At 44.5% G+C, this 15,858-nt stretch overlaps 1 protein-coding gene across 1 annotated transcript; it reads left to right on the top strand.

Moving 5' to 3' along the window:
• The first annotated feature begins 226 nt into the window (after positions 1-226).
• Positions 227-14,760, top strand: LOC121198237 (glutamine-rich protein 2). Its single transcript, XM_041062226.1, has 16 exons — positions 227-598; positions 3,281-3,361; positions 3,984-4,061; positions 4,192-4,305; positions 4,468-4,915; positions 5,078-5,163; positions 8,379-8,501; positions 8,864-8,932; positions 9,234-9,398; positions 9,495-9,613; positions 10,486-10,551; positions 10,803-10,904; positions 12,041-12,191; positions 12,374-12,482; positions 12,797-12,925; positions 13,261-14,760. Exons 1-16 carry the CDS (start codon positions 227-229, stop codon positions 13,389-13,391), a joined length of 2,343 nt encoding a protein of 780 aa, XP_040918160.1. The 3' UTR covers positions 13,392-14,760.
• The last annotated feature ends 1,098 nt before the right edge of the window (positions 14,761-15,858 follow it).

Raw genomic sequence — 15,858 nt, 5'->3', positions numbered from 1 at the left:
CATTCTAACAAACGCCAGAGATTAACGGTGTCGGTGGGATGCCGGACACGATTTCTAACGTTAGAGAAACAACAAAATGAATTTAAAAAAAGAATAACTTCTATATGTTTTCCTATATTCTTTTGTTTCACCACAAGCCGCATTTGTTTGCTGAAATATGTTTTGATAAGCTAACTAATGTTAGCTTAACTTTAATTAACGGTTGTCTTCCCGCTCACAAACAAACATGTCGGAGGAGAACATCAGCTTGTATGACTTGTTAAACTTATCCATCGGGACACCTCAGCTGGGAGCTGTCAACTTCGGCGCCCTCCACGCCCTGCTCCATGCCGTGCTGATGCAGCTGGGGATCCGGGAGAAGAAGATCCGGTGGAGGAGCTCTCACCCCGGCGACACGCACACGGACGCTCTGGACCGGCACACGGCGGGGGAACGGCTCCAGGTTGAGGGGGGCATAGAGCAGGACGTTCAGCCCGCCACCGAGCTGCAGGAGCGGATAGTCTCCACCTCAAGTCCGCCCCCCTCCTCCGGCACCGCGGCGGACGGACAGGCAAAGCTCCTGTCCCGCATCCAGACCTGCGAGGACGGCGTGTCCAAGGTGAGAGCAACGGCTCATTCAGTCACTTCAAACAATTCAAATAACAACTTTAAACTCATGAAACCAGGTTTATTTGGGATATTTAATGAACTCTGAGTTTCACCAGATTGCATATGTTTTAAATGTCTTCTTAACTTTTAAGTTTAAAAACCCTTTTTAAAAAAAATGATAGCTACTGTTGTTTTTATTGTTTCTTCTTAATCTTATATTCGCAGTATTTTACCTCATTTCTAGTTTAATGTTGCTTAATGTTGTAATCCTGTTGAAAACCATGTAAAACATTTTTTAACTTTGTTAAAAAATAATGTTTATTATTATTATTATTAAGACATATTGGTCATGATAGATGACACAGGACAAAGATCTGTTTGCTCAGGCTGATTGTGTGTCTCTGTTTTATAATGAGATGTTCAGGTAAGTTGCACTAGTAGCCACACCCCTGGCAGTGATGTCACACCAGGTGCTTTGCCTTTGTCAGCCGATGGAAAACACCTGCCTGGCATCACTGATCGGGGTACCATCAGAGGTGAACCTGCTTGAAAGTTTAAGCCCAGATAAAGCAGGCCAGCAGCAGTTTGTATCTTATTTATTTATTTATTTGTTTGTAATTGATCCTTATCCTGCTCATCCTGGTTGTTTGGTTAAATGAGGTTTTCTCTGAGCTAGCAGTATACTCTTCTTCTTCTCTTCCATCTCTGGCAGGCTGCGGCGAACATTTCAGCCTAGTATTAAGCCGCTGATGACAGAACAGAGCACAATAGGAGATGGGCGCCACCCTGACATCTCAAATGACCCCTGCGTGTCTCTGTTCAGGTTTCTGTCAGTCTGCTTCCAAAAGACAGGTAGAAAGAGCCGAAGATGCTAACGTCAGCTCCTAAACCTGCTGTGTCTTCTTCAGCTTTTACCCTGAAAAGACAAAGCAGGTTGAATTACAGTGAAGGACAAGAGTTTGATCAGAGGACAATGTTAAAGGTGAAGGTGTTTCAGTGACACCACCCAGACTTGCTGTCACCTCTGCCTATCTCACTCCTGATCTCGTCCTCCCTCTCTCCCTCTCTCTGTGTGATGGGGGGTAATTAGTCCCCTGCAGAGATGACTCTGGTTGTCAGGGGATGAATAGCGCTCAGGTGAAAAGCAGGACATCGGGCAGGTGCAGGTGAAGCTACGTCTTTCAGAAGCTCATCTGAATCATTCATGTCCTCTGTGGGCATAGCTGGGGTCAGCTGGGGTATCCACTGACTTAACCATGACAAGGTGACCCGGCGTGCCCTCGTCCACCACTGTCTCTCTTCTAAAGGCCACGTCCTGTCAGGACAGTTGTTTAGCCCCCCATCTGCCGTATAACTACCACATGTCGTGGGGATCAGGCTGTACGCCAGAGTGCACCCATTAATCTGTCAGACGAATTGTTTTGATTGGCTGTGGAAACCCCTGTGGTGCCTGCGCTGACTCTGTGAGAACGTTTCAGTGACGTTTCCTGTTCAAAGTGCAGCAACAGTCATATTCAGTTAATGGCTGACTGTTCCTATTGAGACGACAGCTTAAAGAGTAATGAAGCCTACTTGTTTTCCTGTCACTGAATTATTACCTCTGTCCAGGAGGTGACTTTTCTGGTTCTGTTTGTGAGTCATTAGCATAACTTGTGAGTCATTAAAATAACATTTTGACTCTGTTCTATTCAAGTGTCCTAGTAAGCCATGACAGCGTGAGCAGCACCAGGACCCTGAACCTGAGTGAATGCTTTTCCTACCGGGACATGTAAACATTTCTGCAGTGAAAATTTTGGTGGAAATTTGAAGTGATTCGATTTTTAGAGATTGTTTTTGAACAGTTTCACAATTTTCTTCTAGTTTATTCCAACATTGGTTTTCGTCTGTTCTGTCATTTTGATAATTACCATTGCTCAGATTTAGCTTACACTACTGGTCACCTCTGAGGACTGAAAACAATTCGAGTTTGAGGCAGCTCTTTTGATAATTGGTTGATCATTATTAAGTCCTTTTTCTCAGATATGAGCATTTTCTGATTTTCTTACTCGACATTAAACAGAACAGCTTTGGGTTTTGTGTCTCTGGTAAGTAAACACAACAGGCCGTGTGTGCTGTCGAGTGTGACTGCACTTATTAACAAGTTGTTAGTCATTCAGACCGTGGAGCTGTGTGGGGTCGCTATGCATCATGTCATGTCCGGGCACATCTGACACAAGTTAAACACCATGCAGCTCAGGAATTTCCTTTGTGTCACACACACACACACACACACACACACACACACACACACACACACACACCTGTTCCTAATTTGCTGTTTACTGTTTACTCTGCCAACAAGCTCTGACAGTGGCACAGGAAATGTAAATGACCTGGTTAAAGAACGGATTATCAGCCTGAAACACCACGCGTGAAAACGGTGTAACAGCTTGATTCGTCTCATCTCTAACACTTCGATTGTTCTTTATCCTCTTTGTCGGCTTCCTGTGGAATTCCAGTGTCCTTTCACTGGGGTCAGGGTGAGACATGCTTCAGCTGAACCTGTTGGGAGCATTAAAGATTTTTATTTTTTCTCAAGTCAGTGTCCCCAGATCCCCCAGAGGAGTCATTTGAGCTTTTTAAAATATTTTATACATGTGGAAGAAAAAATGTTGACCACTGATTGATTTGTAAGTGTCTGTTGTCATTATAGGCCATGAGGCTCATACAGGAGCTCCACATCCAGAAAGACAATCTGAAGGATGAGATGAAGGAGCTTCACCACCAGCAGAAGGTGAGGCTGCTCAACACGATGATTCCTGAGATAACTGACAGTACAACCCCCTGATCTGGTAGCAACTCTAATATGATAATAATAATATTCAAAGTAGCTTTGACCTAATGAAACTTTTGTGATGTGTTAAACGTGAGACAACAATCTCAGAACCTCCACCAGAACGGAGGTAAATTAGTCGATTAGATGATTAGAATCAATCAATTATTTTTTTTTCTCTTTATTTAGATTTTTTTGGGAACACATCTTTAACATTTAAAAGTGTAATTGTGCCTCCAGTGACTCTCTTTATGTTCATTTATAGAAAAAATAAAAATAAATCTAAACACCAGAATGGTTTAAGCTGAAGTCATTTTTCAAGCACAGATGTCAAACATTCACAGGCTCCAGTTCTTCAGTGGTGAAGTTTGTCCCCTGAATGTATGTGAATTCTATTCCCTGCATTTTACAAAATATGTAAATTGAGAACATAACACATTATTATGGATTTAGTTGTCATGATTTCCAAATAAAGAGTGACAACCAAATACCAGGATTTTGAAAAGTGAGGCGGACGTGTCCCCCACATCCTCAGTGGACATTACGCCTTTGCTGTAGGGTATTTCCTTTGTCCTGTGTCCAGAGGGTTGGTGCTGATGCAGAGCCAGTCACTGCAGTGGAGACGTGCTGCCACCGTGTGGACGTCCTGGAGGAAACTGTGGTGAGTGTGTGGGAAAAGAACCGAAGATAAAATACTGCATGTCAGCTTTACTCTGTACCATTTACACTGAAATCATTTGTTCTTGCATTGGCCCACTCCCCTACACACACATGTGTTTTCACTGTGACAGAAGTCGCTGAGAGACACATTGGAGAAGTATCCGGACCCAGAGGAGCTGAATCGGTGTGTGACCTGGGACGTGCTGCAGTCAGCTCTGCTCAGCGAGAGAGAAAACCTTCAGAAGGTGAGATCCAGCTGGTTTTAGGCTTCGCAGTAATCCAGTCTGTTGTTGTCAGGCTCCATACACAGCTCAAAGTCATGTTAACTAACGGGACTGTGAAAAACCTGAATTACATTCTATATATATTCTGTTCAGTCTCACCTTTCTACTTTTTTTTTCAAACAGGAGCTTGTAAATTCAGGGGTTGTTGATCCAGCCACAGTGATCAGACCCTCACACTCACCTTTCAGCAGCAACGTCACTGCTGTAAACACATCCTCACCCCCACACGACCATACTGTCAGGACCGCTGCTCCTTGCTCTCCAGAGAGTTCTGGGCAGACTTTGAGTCTCCAGGAATCCACGGGCACCCAGCCAGCCACAGAGACCTCTTCGGTCCTGTCAGGGCCGCCTCAGCAGACCCATCCTAAAGCAGGCCCTGTAGCTGCTGGTGTGTCCCTGTTTCGAAAGGCCAACGGCTCGGAGCGCTACCCAGAGACGGTGGAGGCTCTGAGGAACATCAGCAAACTGAAGGAAAAGTTCAACAAGCTGGAGGCTCGTGTGGCGGCGCTGGAGGAAGGAAAGGTGGACCAGACTCAGCTGGCTCAGCTCAGAGAACTCATCACTGACAAGGGTAACTACCTATCACCTGACTGATTCAGTTATCTGTCGAGTGATGACTGACATAAAAGGTCCTGAAAACATTTTTCTGTCAGCTTGTCACTGTGAGGTTTTCAGAAGAGTTACAGGTCTTCCTGACTTGCACTAACAGTTTGATGTGATATTGTATGTTTAGGTTCTCAGGATGTGTCTAATAACCTGATGGATCAGCTCAAGCAGCAGAGAGCTTTAATAGACAGCCTGAGGAGTGACCGTGAAAAGGTGGGTGAGAGAAACAAAACAGAGGCAACTAAATTCTCTCCACGGGGTTTTCCTGCTTTCTTACCTTCACAGTTCAACGTCTTCACCAAGACAAAGTCCTCAGTATCACATACTGTCTGCTCTGGTTCTGATGATATAATGTGTCTGTCCAAAGCTGGACAGTTTGGAGGACATGTTTATGAACCTAACGAGCCAAGAAAGAGAAAACACAGGCAGTGTGGACCCAGACAGCAAAGCCACTCATGAGCTCAGGCAGCAGTTATCCTACCTCAGGTAAAGACAGGTGACACAGGCACAGACATCCGTCGCTGTAATGATCAATAACAGCCAAACACACTTTTCCTTTTGCATCTAAAATGTAATTTTTGGCCTTGGTGAAGCCCTTTGTGAGTGTTTAGATCAGTTCAGACACTGGTCTGTGTTTCGACTCATGTTCAGGAGGTCTGTGCAAAAACTGGAGGAAGGCATGGAGCAGCTGAAGACTAAACTGGCTTTATGTGAGGAGAGAACAACAGACCAACACCTCCAAGATCAGGTCAGACAGGAAGACATGTCACTGAGAGACAGTGTCTGCTACACTCAGTCATCGAACAAAGACACACACATCATTAATACGAAGGCCCAGCAGTGACCGCGCAACAGCAGCAGCAGTTTAGAGCTGCAGATACAAATTACTTCTCAAACTTTAAAACTATGAACAGCTGCATTTTATTTGATGATTGAAGAAATAGTGCCATGTTTTCTTCTGAATACAAGAGGTACAGAGTTGGGGTGGTGAAAAAAATCGATTATTGATTAATCGCGATTATATTATGGGCGATTATGAGTCGATTTAATAATCGACTCATAATCATAATTTCCAAAGATCGATTTTTTGGTTGGTTGGTTGGTTTGTTTTTTGTTGTAATACACCGCAGTGCCTCTCCAGTTACTGGCTGTCATACAGGATTTAACCGCAAGGCGGGGCTGTTGACTAAAAGTCATAACAAAACACCCTGTAACAGAACCAGCGAGCGAGCTTACTGTGCCACAAGGGGGGAGTTGTAGGTTTCAGCAGTGAGGATCACTTCCGCGTTCAAAAAGTTGGCGGGCTAGGCGGCTACATCCAGAGGCCTCCGGCTACCTTCAGCGGTTGACAGGGGCAGCAGTGTCCGTGTTTGTTTGTCAATGTTCGGATAGGTTTCTGTGACAGTATGGCTTGTTGTAGTGTAGACTGTACTAACCGACCGTCGAAGGAGTCTGTGTTGCAGCTTTTTCGGTAAGTAAATTTCTCACTATTTTACCTGGATGTTTACGCTAATTAGCATGTATTAGCATATTTAGCCGCTGGCTTTTGACTTCATTGCCGTTTTCTGGTCGCTGCTGATACAGATAGAGGACCGGAGCAGCTAATGTTAGGAACGCTGCTGCGGTGTGTTCCGTGCTCTCAGAGTCCGTTTATTGTGGGAATGCTAGGCTACAATTTTATTTGGTCTCATTTTTCTGTTTAAAAAGTCCGACATTGCATGGACAGAGCAGCTCCGTCAGTCAGCGGCTGCTGTTGTTTGTGTGCTGCTGTAACTGTAAGTGGATAGTGGATGGAGACAGCGGTGAAAGCCGGTAAATATTAAATATTGCTCCGAGCTAAGTGGACGGATTCTCGGCCGGCTGACCCGTAGAGTAACCGCCTCTCCGCCAAATATGGAAAGCACACTCCCACTAAAATCCAAGATGGCGCAGCTCCAATGCCCATGGTTTGGTCACAAAACCGACTCCCCGAAACCAAAGGGTGACGTCACGGGTGCTACGTCCATGTCTTATACAGTCTATGTATGCTATGCTAGTGAGACGAGAGGCGCGTGACATGGACGAAGGAAAACCATTAACCGGCAACCAGCCGGATGCATTTTGGTTTTAATGGCGGGAGTTCTAAACACGTCGACAGGACGTACGTTGTCTGCAAACTTTGCCGCACTAAGCTAAAGTACTGTGGCAATGCTAGCAACATGAGGGCTCCGGGTTCGAACTCCGGTCTGAGCTCTTTGAGTTTGCATGTTCTCCCTGTGCCTGCGTGGGTGTCCTCCGGGTACTCCGGCTTCCTCCCACAATCCCAAAAACATGCACATTCGGTTCACTGGCTACTTTACTGTAGGAGACCACGTCCACACGTGTTCACCTGCAGGTCTTTGCTGCTGCTGCTGTTGCTTTCTTCTGTATGAGGCGCAGGATAGATTGTGTGTATAGAGCTGGCCTGACAAACAGGCCTGGATCAGTTAGTGAGTTACAGAACACTCAGATGAGGTGTCTCTGATCTAAACCTGATTCTTCACTAAACTTTCATCAGAGTGGGAGCAAGTCCAGAAAAAAATGGACAGTGCCTTTGTGTTTTGGAGGGAAAATAGAGATTGTAGAATAAAATAATTTGTTCACTGTGTTCAGGGAGGAGCTCATTATATCAGACAAGGACAAAACAGATCAAAGCAGTTCCAGTTTTTAATAAGGTCCGTCAGTTTATCAGTCTGATGTCAGTTCTGTGCCCTCTGACCTCAGCTGGACGACCTGCGAGGCACGCTGGAGGACACAATGCTGTCCTTGACCTCTAAGCTGTCCAGCAGCTTCCAGGATGAGAGTGATAGCCAGGACCTCAGTCAGAGTGAAGAGAGCTCAGCTTCCACCACCAGCGCTGTAAACATTGGGAGGAGTCTCAGCCGTCTGTTCCAGCTCTATGAGCAGCTGCAGGACTCGGTGAACAACCTTCTCCAACAGCAGACAGGAGGCAGAGCAGGGCCGCTGAGGGACAGAGAGGCAAGCCAAAGCAGGACAGGCAGACAGCTACTGCAAGTTAACCGGTGGTAAAAGTGTTTTCAGAGCAGAGCAGGTGCAGTGTGCTGTCAAGAACCAGATCTGTAGAAACATTTAAACAGAGGCATAAAGACGTAGAATGATCCAGAATCCCACAACAAAGAAAAGAGAAACTTTCATGTCATTTGAGTATTGTAACAGAATAGTATTTTTCTTTTCGCTGTATAACTGTGTTTGTGTGTGTGTGTGTGTGTTTGTGTGTAGTTCTGGTGGGTTTGATCACATGTGCAACTTTGGATTTACATTAATCCAAGATTTTTATTTGCTCATGCAACACTTCATTCACGTTCAGCAAACTGATGTCCAGCTGTGACTGCAGTGATGACTGTGTGTGTCTGTGCACGTGTGTGTGTGTGTGTCTGTATGTGTCTCAGAACACGGAGCTGGTGAACCATGTGCAGGAGTCGATTCTGCAGCTTCGGGCAGAGTGTGAAAACCTGCATGAAACAACCAGGTGTCTGAGCGAGGACAGCAGACAGAAACAGAGCCACATAGAGGTAAACAGACAACGTTCAGCAGGGGTTGTGTTGCTCTTTTTCTTTGTCTGTTTTCATAACTACATATTGCAGTGATTTACAATTACAGCCAGACTTTTCAATATCTAATAAATGGCAGTGTGATACCTGTTCAGATAATCAATCATCACACGATTTCATTACTTTAAACAGCTGGTTTGTTGTAATAATGATACTGAGAACAAGGTTTACTTGTCTGAGTCCTAAAGAAATGAAATTAGTGAGTAATTTACTAGAAAGAAAAACTGACGGAAAGTCTGAGAAATAAAGTGAATTTAAACACAGAAAGGTGTTTCTGCTTTCCTGTCCTGTTAATTATCGCTTAATGTTACTGCTGAATTCAGGAGCTGTACAAGACGACGGAGGAGCTGGAGGAGAAGAAGGCTGACAAGCAGTTGGTTGAGAGTGAAATCGTAAGTGGGTTCATTTTAACCCACTGAAACTGGTCTGTGTGACAGCTCAGGGACTCTGCCCACTGAGCTGTTCTTTGTGGTACACATCCAGTTATAGTGAGAGCTAGTTGTAGTTTCTGTTTAGAAACAATAATGCTCCTGGGGTTAGAGAGTAACATTTTGCATCGTTACACTTATTGTATGTGTGACAGCCTGAATACTTATTATAGGCTCTGTATACCATGTTGTACCTTTCCAGTCCTGGCCTGTGCCTTTATATTCTGCTAATGTTAAACTTCTTGTTGGCTCCCTGCACATGAAGAAAGCAGATAAGTCTGCTTTGGACAGCAAAGTGAGCCGTCTGCAGTTTGACTCTGCGACAGAGCAGCTCAGCGCCATGTTCCACGAGCTGCTGAACAAAGTGACGGGCCAGGAGCAGGACTGGCACAACGTCATCAAGAAACTGTCCACTGAGATGGAGTGTAAGGTAGAGAGACATCACCCATTCAAACAGCAGCACTGTGGTGGTATCACCGTAATGTCTGATGAACCACATGGTGTTTGACATGTGATCTCACCACAGCTGAACAGGATTGAGTTAGACTCTGTGAAGAAGCAGCTGGAGGACTGCTGGAAGAATATTCATGAGAAGCTGCAGGCTCAGGGGCCTCCAGAGCACGAGGATGCTGCTGGGATCAGAAAGTAAGTGTTAGAATTACACACATTAATCAATGCTAAAGTTTATATAAGGAAAATATGATCAAAGAGTTCTGATCATGTGGCAGCAGAGCATAAAATCCTGCAGGTACAGGTCAGGAGCTTCAGTTAACTCAGATAACCAGCCTGTACAACTGCTGAGCAGAGGAGCGTCTCACAATGGACAACATGTAAAAACTCATTGTTAGTTTTCTGTTGGACTATGAGACGAAAGAGTTGATGGTTTAACATACATACAAGAAGCAGTGGTCTATGGTTGAATGAAAGTGCTGTTGTTGCTGTTGCTGTTGTTGTTGTTGCTGCTGTTGTTGTTGTTGTTGCTGCTGTTGTTGTTGTTGTTGCTGCTGCTGCTGCTGCTGCTGCTGCTGCTGCTGCTGCTGCTGTCATCAGTAACGCATTCGCCAAATGAATAAAACTAAATCTCTGTGAGATGCTAATCTTTTCTTTCTATCAAACAGTCCGTGGAAGTAAAATTCATTGTGCTCTCGTTTTGTTTAAATGAAGTCGATCGTATTAATAATTTGTGTTATTCACCTGGTAAACGTATTAGACCTCACAGCTCAAACAGCCTGGCAGAGAGTCAGACACATGCCCGTCTTCATGTTGTGTTTACGTTGTTATCTACAGTGAAATAGTGAAGAATCATGTTAAAGGTGTGTAATTAATCTGTGAGTGTCCTGAACAATGCCTTCACTTGTTATTGTAACTTTTACTGTCTTTACTCTCAGATGTGACGTTACATCAAACTGTGTGTGAGGTCAAACGTTTTTGGGATCAGTGGTCGGTCGCGCTGTATTCACCTCATACCTGCACAGGTGTGTCATCCTGTGGTGATGCTTCTTTGTGTTTTGTTCCAGACAACTCGTGGACAGGTTTCACTGCCTCTCCTGTGACCGGCCTGTGGTCAAACACACCCCTGGACCGTGAGTCGAAGCTAACAACTGTGACTATTTATTTCCCAGATTATTGTAAATAATGTGTTTAGATTTCACTTGGTATGAAACCAGAGTAAAAGATATTTTCTTAACGACAGGGACATTTTGTTTCCTGTCTCATTTTTTAAAAATTCCTCAGATGACAGAATCAAACAGCTTTGTACGTTACAGCATCACAGAGCTGCTCTCTGAACTCTGCTCCTGTATGTTTGTGTGTTTTGTTACTTGGGGAATAAAAGACATTTGGTGACGCTGCCGTCCACTCCTGGATTCCCCTCGCACAAGTCCATCAGGCCGTTCACCGTCTACGCGCTGGAGCAGTTTCGACAGCACTACAGGAGGTGAGATCAGCAGTTACCTGCCTCGACCTTCCCTTTGTTTACAGCGTCCTCTGTTCACCAGCAGGTGGCGCAAGAGTCTTAAAAGATTAAAGTTTTTTTTATCAGAACTGGCAAAACAGATATCTCGTATATACATGTATATAAATACAGCAGGGGGACTGATACTTACATGAAGACTTTATAAAGCTCACAGCTGTTTGGTTTGAACAGTCAGCTCGAAGAAATTTGGCTTTTTGCTTTTAAATTTTGATTCATTACTATTAAAATCATCAGCTAACGAACAGTAGTTTTCTCAGTCTGCTGTATTATACGCTGGTCTCAGCCTGAAAACAGGGACCAACCGCTGCAGCTTTGAGGTAGTGTACGCAGGCAGGAGGAGGGAACAGCTTCAGGAGAGCCCCGCCGTGATGTGCAGGCAGATGGAGAGCACCCACAGACGGCTGAAACACTGTGACAGGGCCGGCAGCCAGGACGCCATGAGCGACAACCTGAACCACAACCAGCCGCGAGGCCAGCAGTGAGTCAGGGCCAGAACAGGAGAGGTTAAAGGATAGAGTCACATTTTCTCAAGTCTGTCCGTCGCTGTTAAACTCCGCTCCACACATTCACCAATTCACATCAGCTGGTTTGGTTCTATGAACAGACATAGTAACACAAGGAGGGAATTTTATTCTGAAAGACTTTGGAAGATACACACATGATTTATCTGACTCAGAGTCCCTGAAGCATCACTGAGCTCCAGTCACAGAGTCAGAGCAGATGTGTTTAACCATCAGGGCTCTCTGAGACACGTCAGAGACACGTCAGAACCACGTCGTCAGTTCAAAACCATGTTCATTAGCAGTTCTCATGAAAAGTGACGTCAGGTATCAAACAGATTAAAAGTAAAGTTAATTATGTTTTTTTGTGCCGTTAACGAGGCCACCAGCCCAGATGATTACTGCGGACAGGGGAATGAAAAGGTCACGTTAAAGAAAATGGCAAATTTAACCAGGAAAGCCTCAGTGATCGTCTCCCTCATGCTCATCCTGCGCACATCTGAAACTTTACTTTGGATCAACAGTCCCAGATTTAAAAAAGAAAAACTGCGGAAACTCTCTGTTCCCATGTCATGGTGTTTCTCTCTGACCGAGCAGTGAGCGCATCGCCGAGCTGACGGATTACAGTCACCTGGCCGTGTCACGGAGCTGCGGGGGGAGCCACACGGTCACCTCACCCAGCCAACGACGCATCGGCCTGCAGTACATGAAGTACCACCCACAGCCTGAGGGGGACGCTGTGATTCAGGTATGACAAATAAGAGTTTACTGATACTGAGTATATCAACAACAGAGAAATCTAAATGTTTATGCATCAGTGATAATATGAAATGGTATAAGACATATAACTCTGTGTGTGTGTGTGTGTGTGTGTGTGTGTGTGTGTGTGTGTGTGTTTGTGTGTGTGTGTGGGGGGGGGGGAACGGTCAGTCAGAGGAGGTCGGGATCGTCGGACTGGACGGGCATATTTACAGAGGCCGCCTGAACCCATCCCTCAGACATCCTGAAACTAAACTACCTACAATCTCTGCCAAAGACGGTAAAGCTGTTTCTTTAAACGTCTCCGGTGTTTGTTCCTGGATTCGTTCATTCTTCAGCAGCACAGATGCAGATGGTGTGACCAGTGACGGCAGCGGAGCGTTCATGTGTAGCAGCAGAGGAGTTTTACTCAGGTCACATTATTGTGTCAGGCTCAGCAGCTTTAGTCCTTTATCAGCACTGAACCTGATGAAAAACAAAAAACACGAGGTGATGTTACACCTGCTCAGGTTCTCGCTCATGCAGTGTACTTTGGATGTGGAGGTTCAGGTGTTGCTGACTGTCACATACTGAGCTGTGCTCCTCTGACTGCAGGTATGTGCAAGATTAAAGACAAAGCCAGATGTTCCCCGTCACACAAACCTGCTGCTTCTCTGGAGGTGGGACACAGCGCTCCGGTTCATCAGCCTCACGGTGCCAAGAGTGCCCAGTGCAGCCGCTCAGGTGAGTCACACACACAGGTGTTAACTGTTGACCCAGCTGTGCCTCTCAGAGTTTCCGTTCGAAGTCTGAACTGATCAGTGCATTTTCAAAACAAAAGACGCTGAGACGCTGATCACACAGGGAGTCCGTATCGCTGAAGTTAACATTAACCATCCTGGTTGTTTGTTTGTTTGTTTGTTTTTATGTAAAATCCTGGAATTGTTTCCCTGGCACCTCTCACACACTGTACAGTACAGACACTGATTCTGGTCGTTCTGTGACACAGAATCAATAAATCTCTTGCTTTGTATCAGTAAAAGAAAATGTCCCCGTCTCGTCTTCCTCTGTGTGTCCAGCCTCCAGCAGCTCGAGTCGGGACTGGCCGGTGTCGGCTCTGGGCTGCACGTCTCAGAGCTCCATCACTCCTCCTTCAGCTGCCGCAGAGAGACCCTCAGAGGCTCAGGACGCCCAGCAGGCCGACCTGTAGGAGGCGACAGAGAGCTCTGTACTGTTTCTGATATGTAATGAACTTCTGCAGGGAGAAGGTCGCCTGCTGGAGGTAACGGCTTTACTTTAATGCTTCTTATTGACATGTTATTGCAACGTCCCATAAATCAGTTGTCAAACGCTTGAGTCCAGGACTGAGAAATTTAATTTTTTATATTTTTTACTCAAGTTCTGTGATTAGGCATTTTGAATGTTGTTATTATTATTATTATAAACTTTAGTGTAAATTTAGTCATTACCTTTTGCACCAGAGGATTTTTCCAGTTGATACACAACAGTGTTGAGACAGAAAACATGAAACCACTTTGTATTAAAACATGCGTCATTAAGGGTTTACACATAACTAATGACTGTATGAAAGGATGAGTGGCATTATTCTGTATCACATGACAGGATCCAAACAAACCAACAATATTAGCCAGAGTATCAAAAAAAACGTCTTCAGTTTAATTTACAAAGGTCTAAAATATTTCTTCTTTTAATGTTAATTATAAAAACTGTCCAGTGTAAAATTCATACGTGAACGTTCATCCATCTATGTCCTCTGCTTAATCAGTGATAAATAGGGGAACTTAAAGTTTACTAAAGGTACAACACTGCAGTGGAGATCACGTTTAACAGAGTAGAACACAGTGGAAATACGAAGCACAGAACAAGGACTTCAGAACTTGAGTAAATGTACTTAGTTACTTTCCACCACTGATCTTTTCCCCTTCATCAAAGATTAGAGAAAAAGAGTAAATGTACCTTTACTACTATCCACAGTTCAGATGGTGAACTACAGCAGATACATGGATCTATAAAGCATGAAGATGTTGTGGGTTCCTGTGGGTTCCTTACACACACGTAGAACTGTAGAACTGTGAGCTGCTCCTGTCAGCACCAAACCTCGTGTTGTTCCCTGTAACTGTCAGCACAGTGTGGCAGGAGGCCAGTAAACCTGGATGTTGCATCATGAGGGGAAACACCTGAACACAAGCATCAGAGGTGAACATCCTGTTCACAGAAACCTGACGCTGAGCGCAGGAAGGACGAGTCAGTGAGTAAAGAAGAAAGCCGGGTGTCACAGAGGAGGGAGGGAGGGAGGGATGAACTCAGTTCGGAGTGTGGTCACAACTCGCTCTCAATCGTTTCCTGTCGTTGAAGAATTTGGTTTTATGTCGAGTGACTTTATACGTCTGTGGTTGATGTTTGCACACTTCATTATTCTAATTCTATTTTTATTTGATTTTGAAGATGTTGGACTGAAGTATGAATATTTTCAGTGGTGGGAAGAAAATATACATTTACTGAAGAACACTTTACTGCAGAATCTCTATTTTATATTTATGAATAAAACACAGCGTTAAACATTCAACCTGCGGCTTCAAACCTTCTGTTTTCTGATCTCTTAGAAAAAAACTGACAGTACAAAATGTAGAAATAGTCCTTTACATTCAGACGAGCCGTCGACAGGCTTTCAGAGACAATGGTACAAAAATGAGTCACTTTAACATGTAAATAGATCGTATTGGAGTTTTCTTACAGTTCACTGTTTGCACAGATTTGTGCACTGAGGCCTTTTACAGGTGTGATTGTCTCTGCAGCTTCATACTGTGACAAGTCAGACTCAGAAAAAGGAAAACACTTGTGGGCTGAGGACAGGGGACAGGCTGAGGACAGGGGACAGTTTGGAAACCACTGATTTATGTTGTGTTTTAGTGACTAATGTCTGAATCTGTCTAATGAACAGTATCGTGTGAGTGGAAGTGGCTCTGTTCAGCAGCTATAATCAGTTAATATGACATTTAATAAATGTTTTTAAAGGACTGTAATGCAGTTAGAAGCAGATATAAGATCAGTTCACGTGTTTACTAATGTACAAGGTGTTCTGATCACAGCTGCGTTATAGTCTGTTAGAAACTATTTATTACATGTTTCTAAGTATAGAATTCTACATGTATTATAACTGATAAACGGGGGAAAGGTCTTTACCAAAGATCAGAGGCGTGTAAACCAGCCGGAGGACGGGGACATGTGAGGTATCAGTGTGATAATGTGCGATCAGTCACAGACGTTTTCCCGCTCGTACTGTACCAGCAGGAAGCTGATCACACGCGTGTTCTTCTGCTGTTTTTCTAACCGTTTCAGCAGCTCATGAGTTCAGAGCTCTTCACTTCCTCTCCGAGCAGTCGTGTCATGTTAGGACGAGATGAGAAACACAAACAGCAGCTCGGTTTGACACTGCAGCCACATCCTTCCTCAGTCTTCAGTCCCACTGATGTGACAAAGACACTCTTCAGTTCAGGAAACCACAAGTTCCTGTGCTTTCTCTGCCGTCCGTTAGCTCTTACAGTAAAAACCATAACAAGTGTGTTGAAACGCTGTCAGCACTGACACATGACGCCACAGAACGCAGCAGATCATACTTTGTTTTATTAAACATATAAATACAAATCTCAACAGAG

Source organism: Toxotes jaculatrix, chromosome 18 (genome assembly GCF_017976425.1).
Source record: "Toxotes jaculatrix isolate fToxJac2 chromosome 18, fToxJac2.pri, whole genome shotgun sequence".
Taxonomy (NCBI): domain Eukaryota; kingdom Metazoa; phylum Chordata; class Actinopteri; family Toxotidae; genus Toxotes; species Toxotes jaculatrix.
The sequence above is the reverse complement of the archived record's forward strand: the minus strand, read 5'-3'. Positions and strand labels throughout refer to the sequence as shown.

Excerpts from the sequence above, each read along its gene's own strand:
- LOC121198237 (XM_041062226.1), top strand. The coding sequence starts at position 227 with ATGTCGGAGGAGAACATCAGCTTGTATGACTTGTTAAACTTATCCATC. Across the intron at positions 3,362-3,983 it reads AGCTTCACCACCAGCAGAAG|AGGGTTGGTGCTGATGCAGA; the intron begins GTGAGGCTGCTC and ends TCCTGTGTCCAG. Across the intron at positions 12,926-13,260 it reads TGCCCAGTGCAGCCGCTCAG|CCTCCAGCAGCTCGAGTCGG; the intron begins GTGAGTCACACA and ends CTGTGTGTCCAG.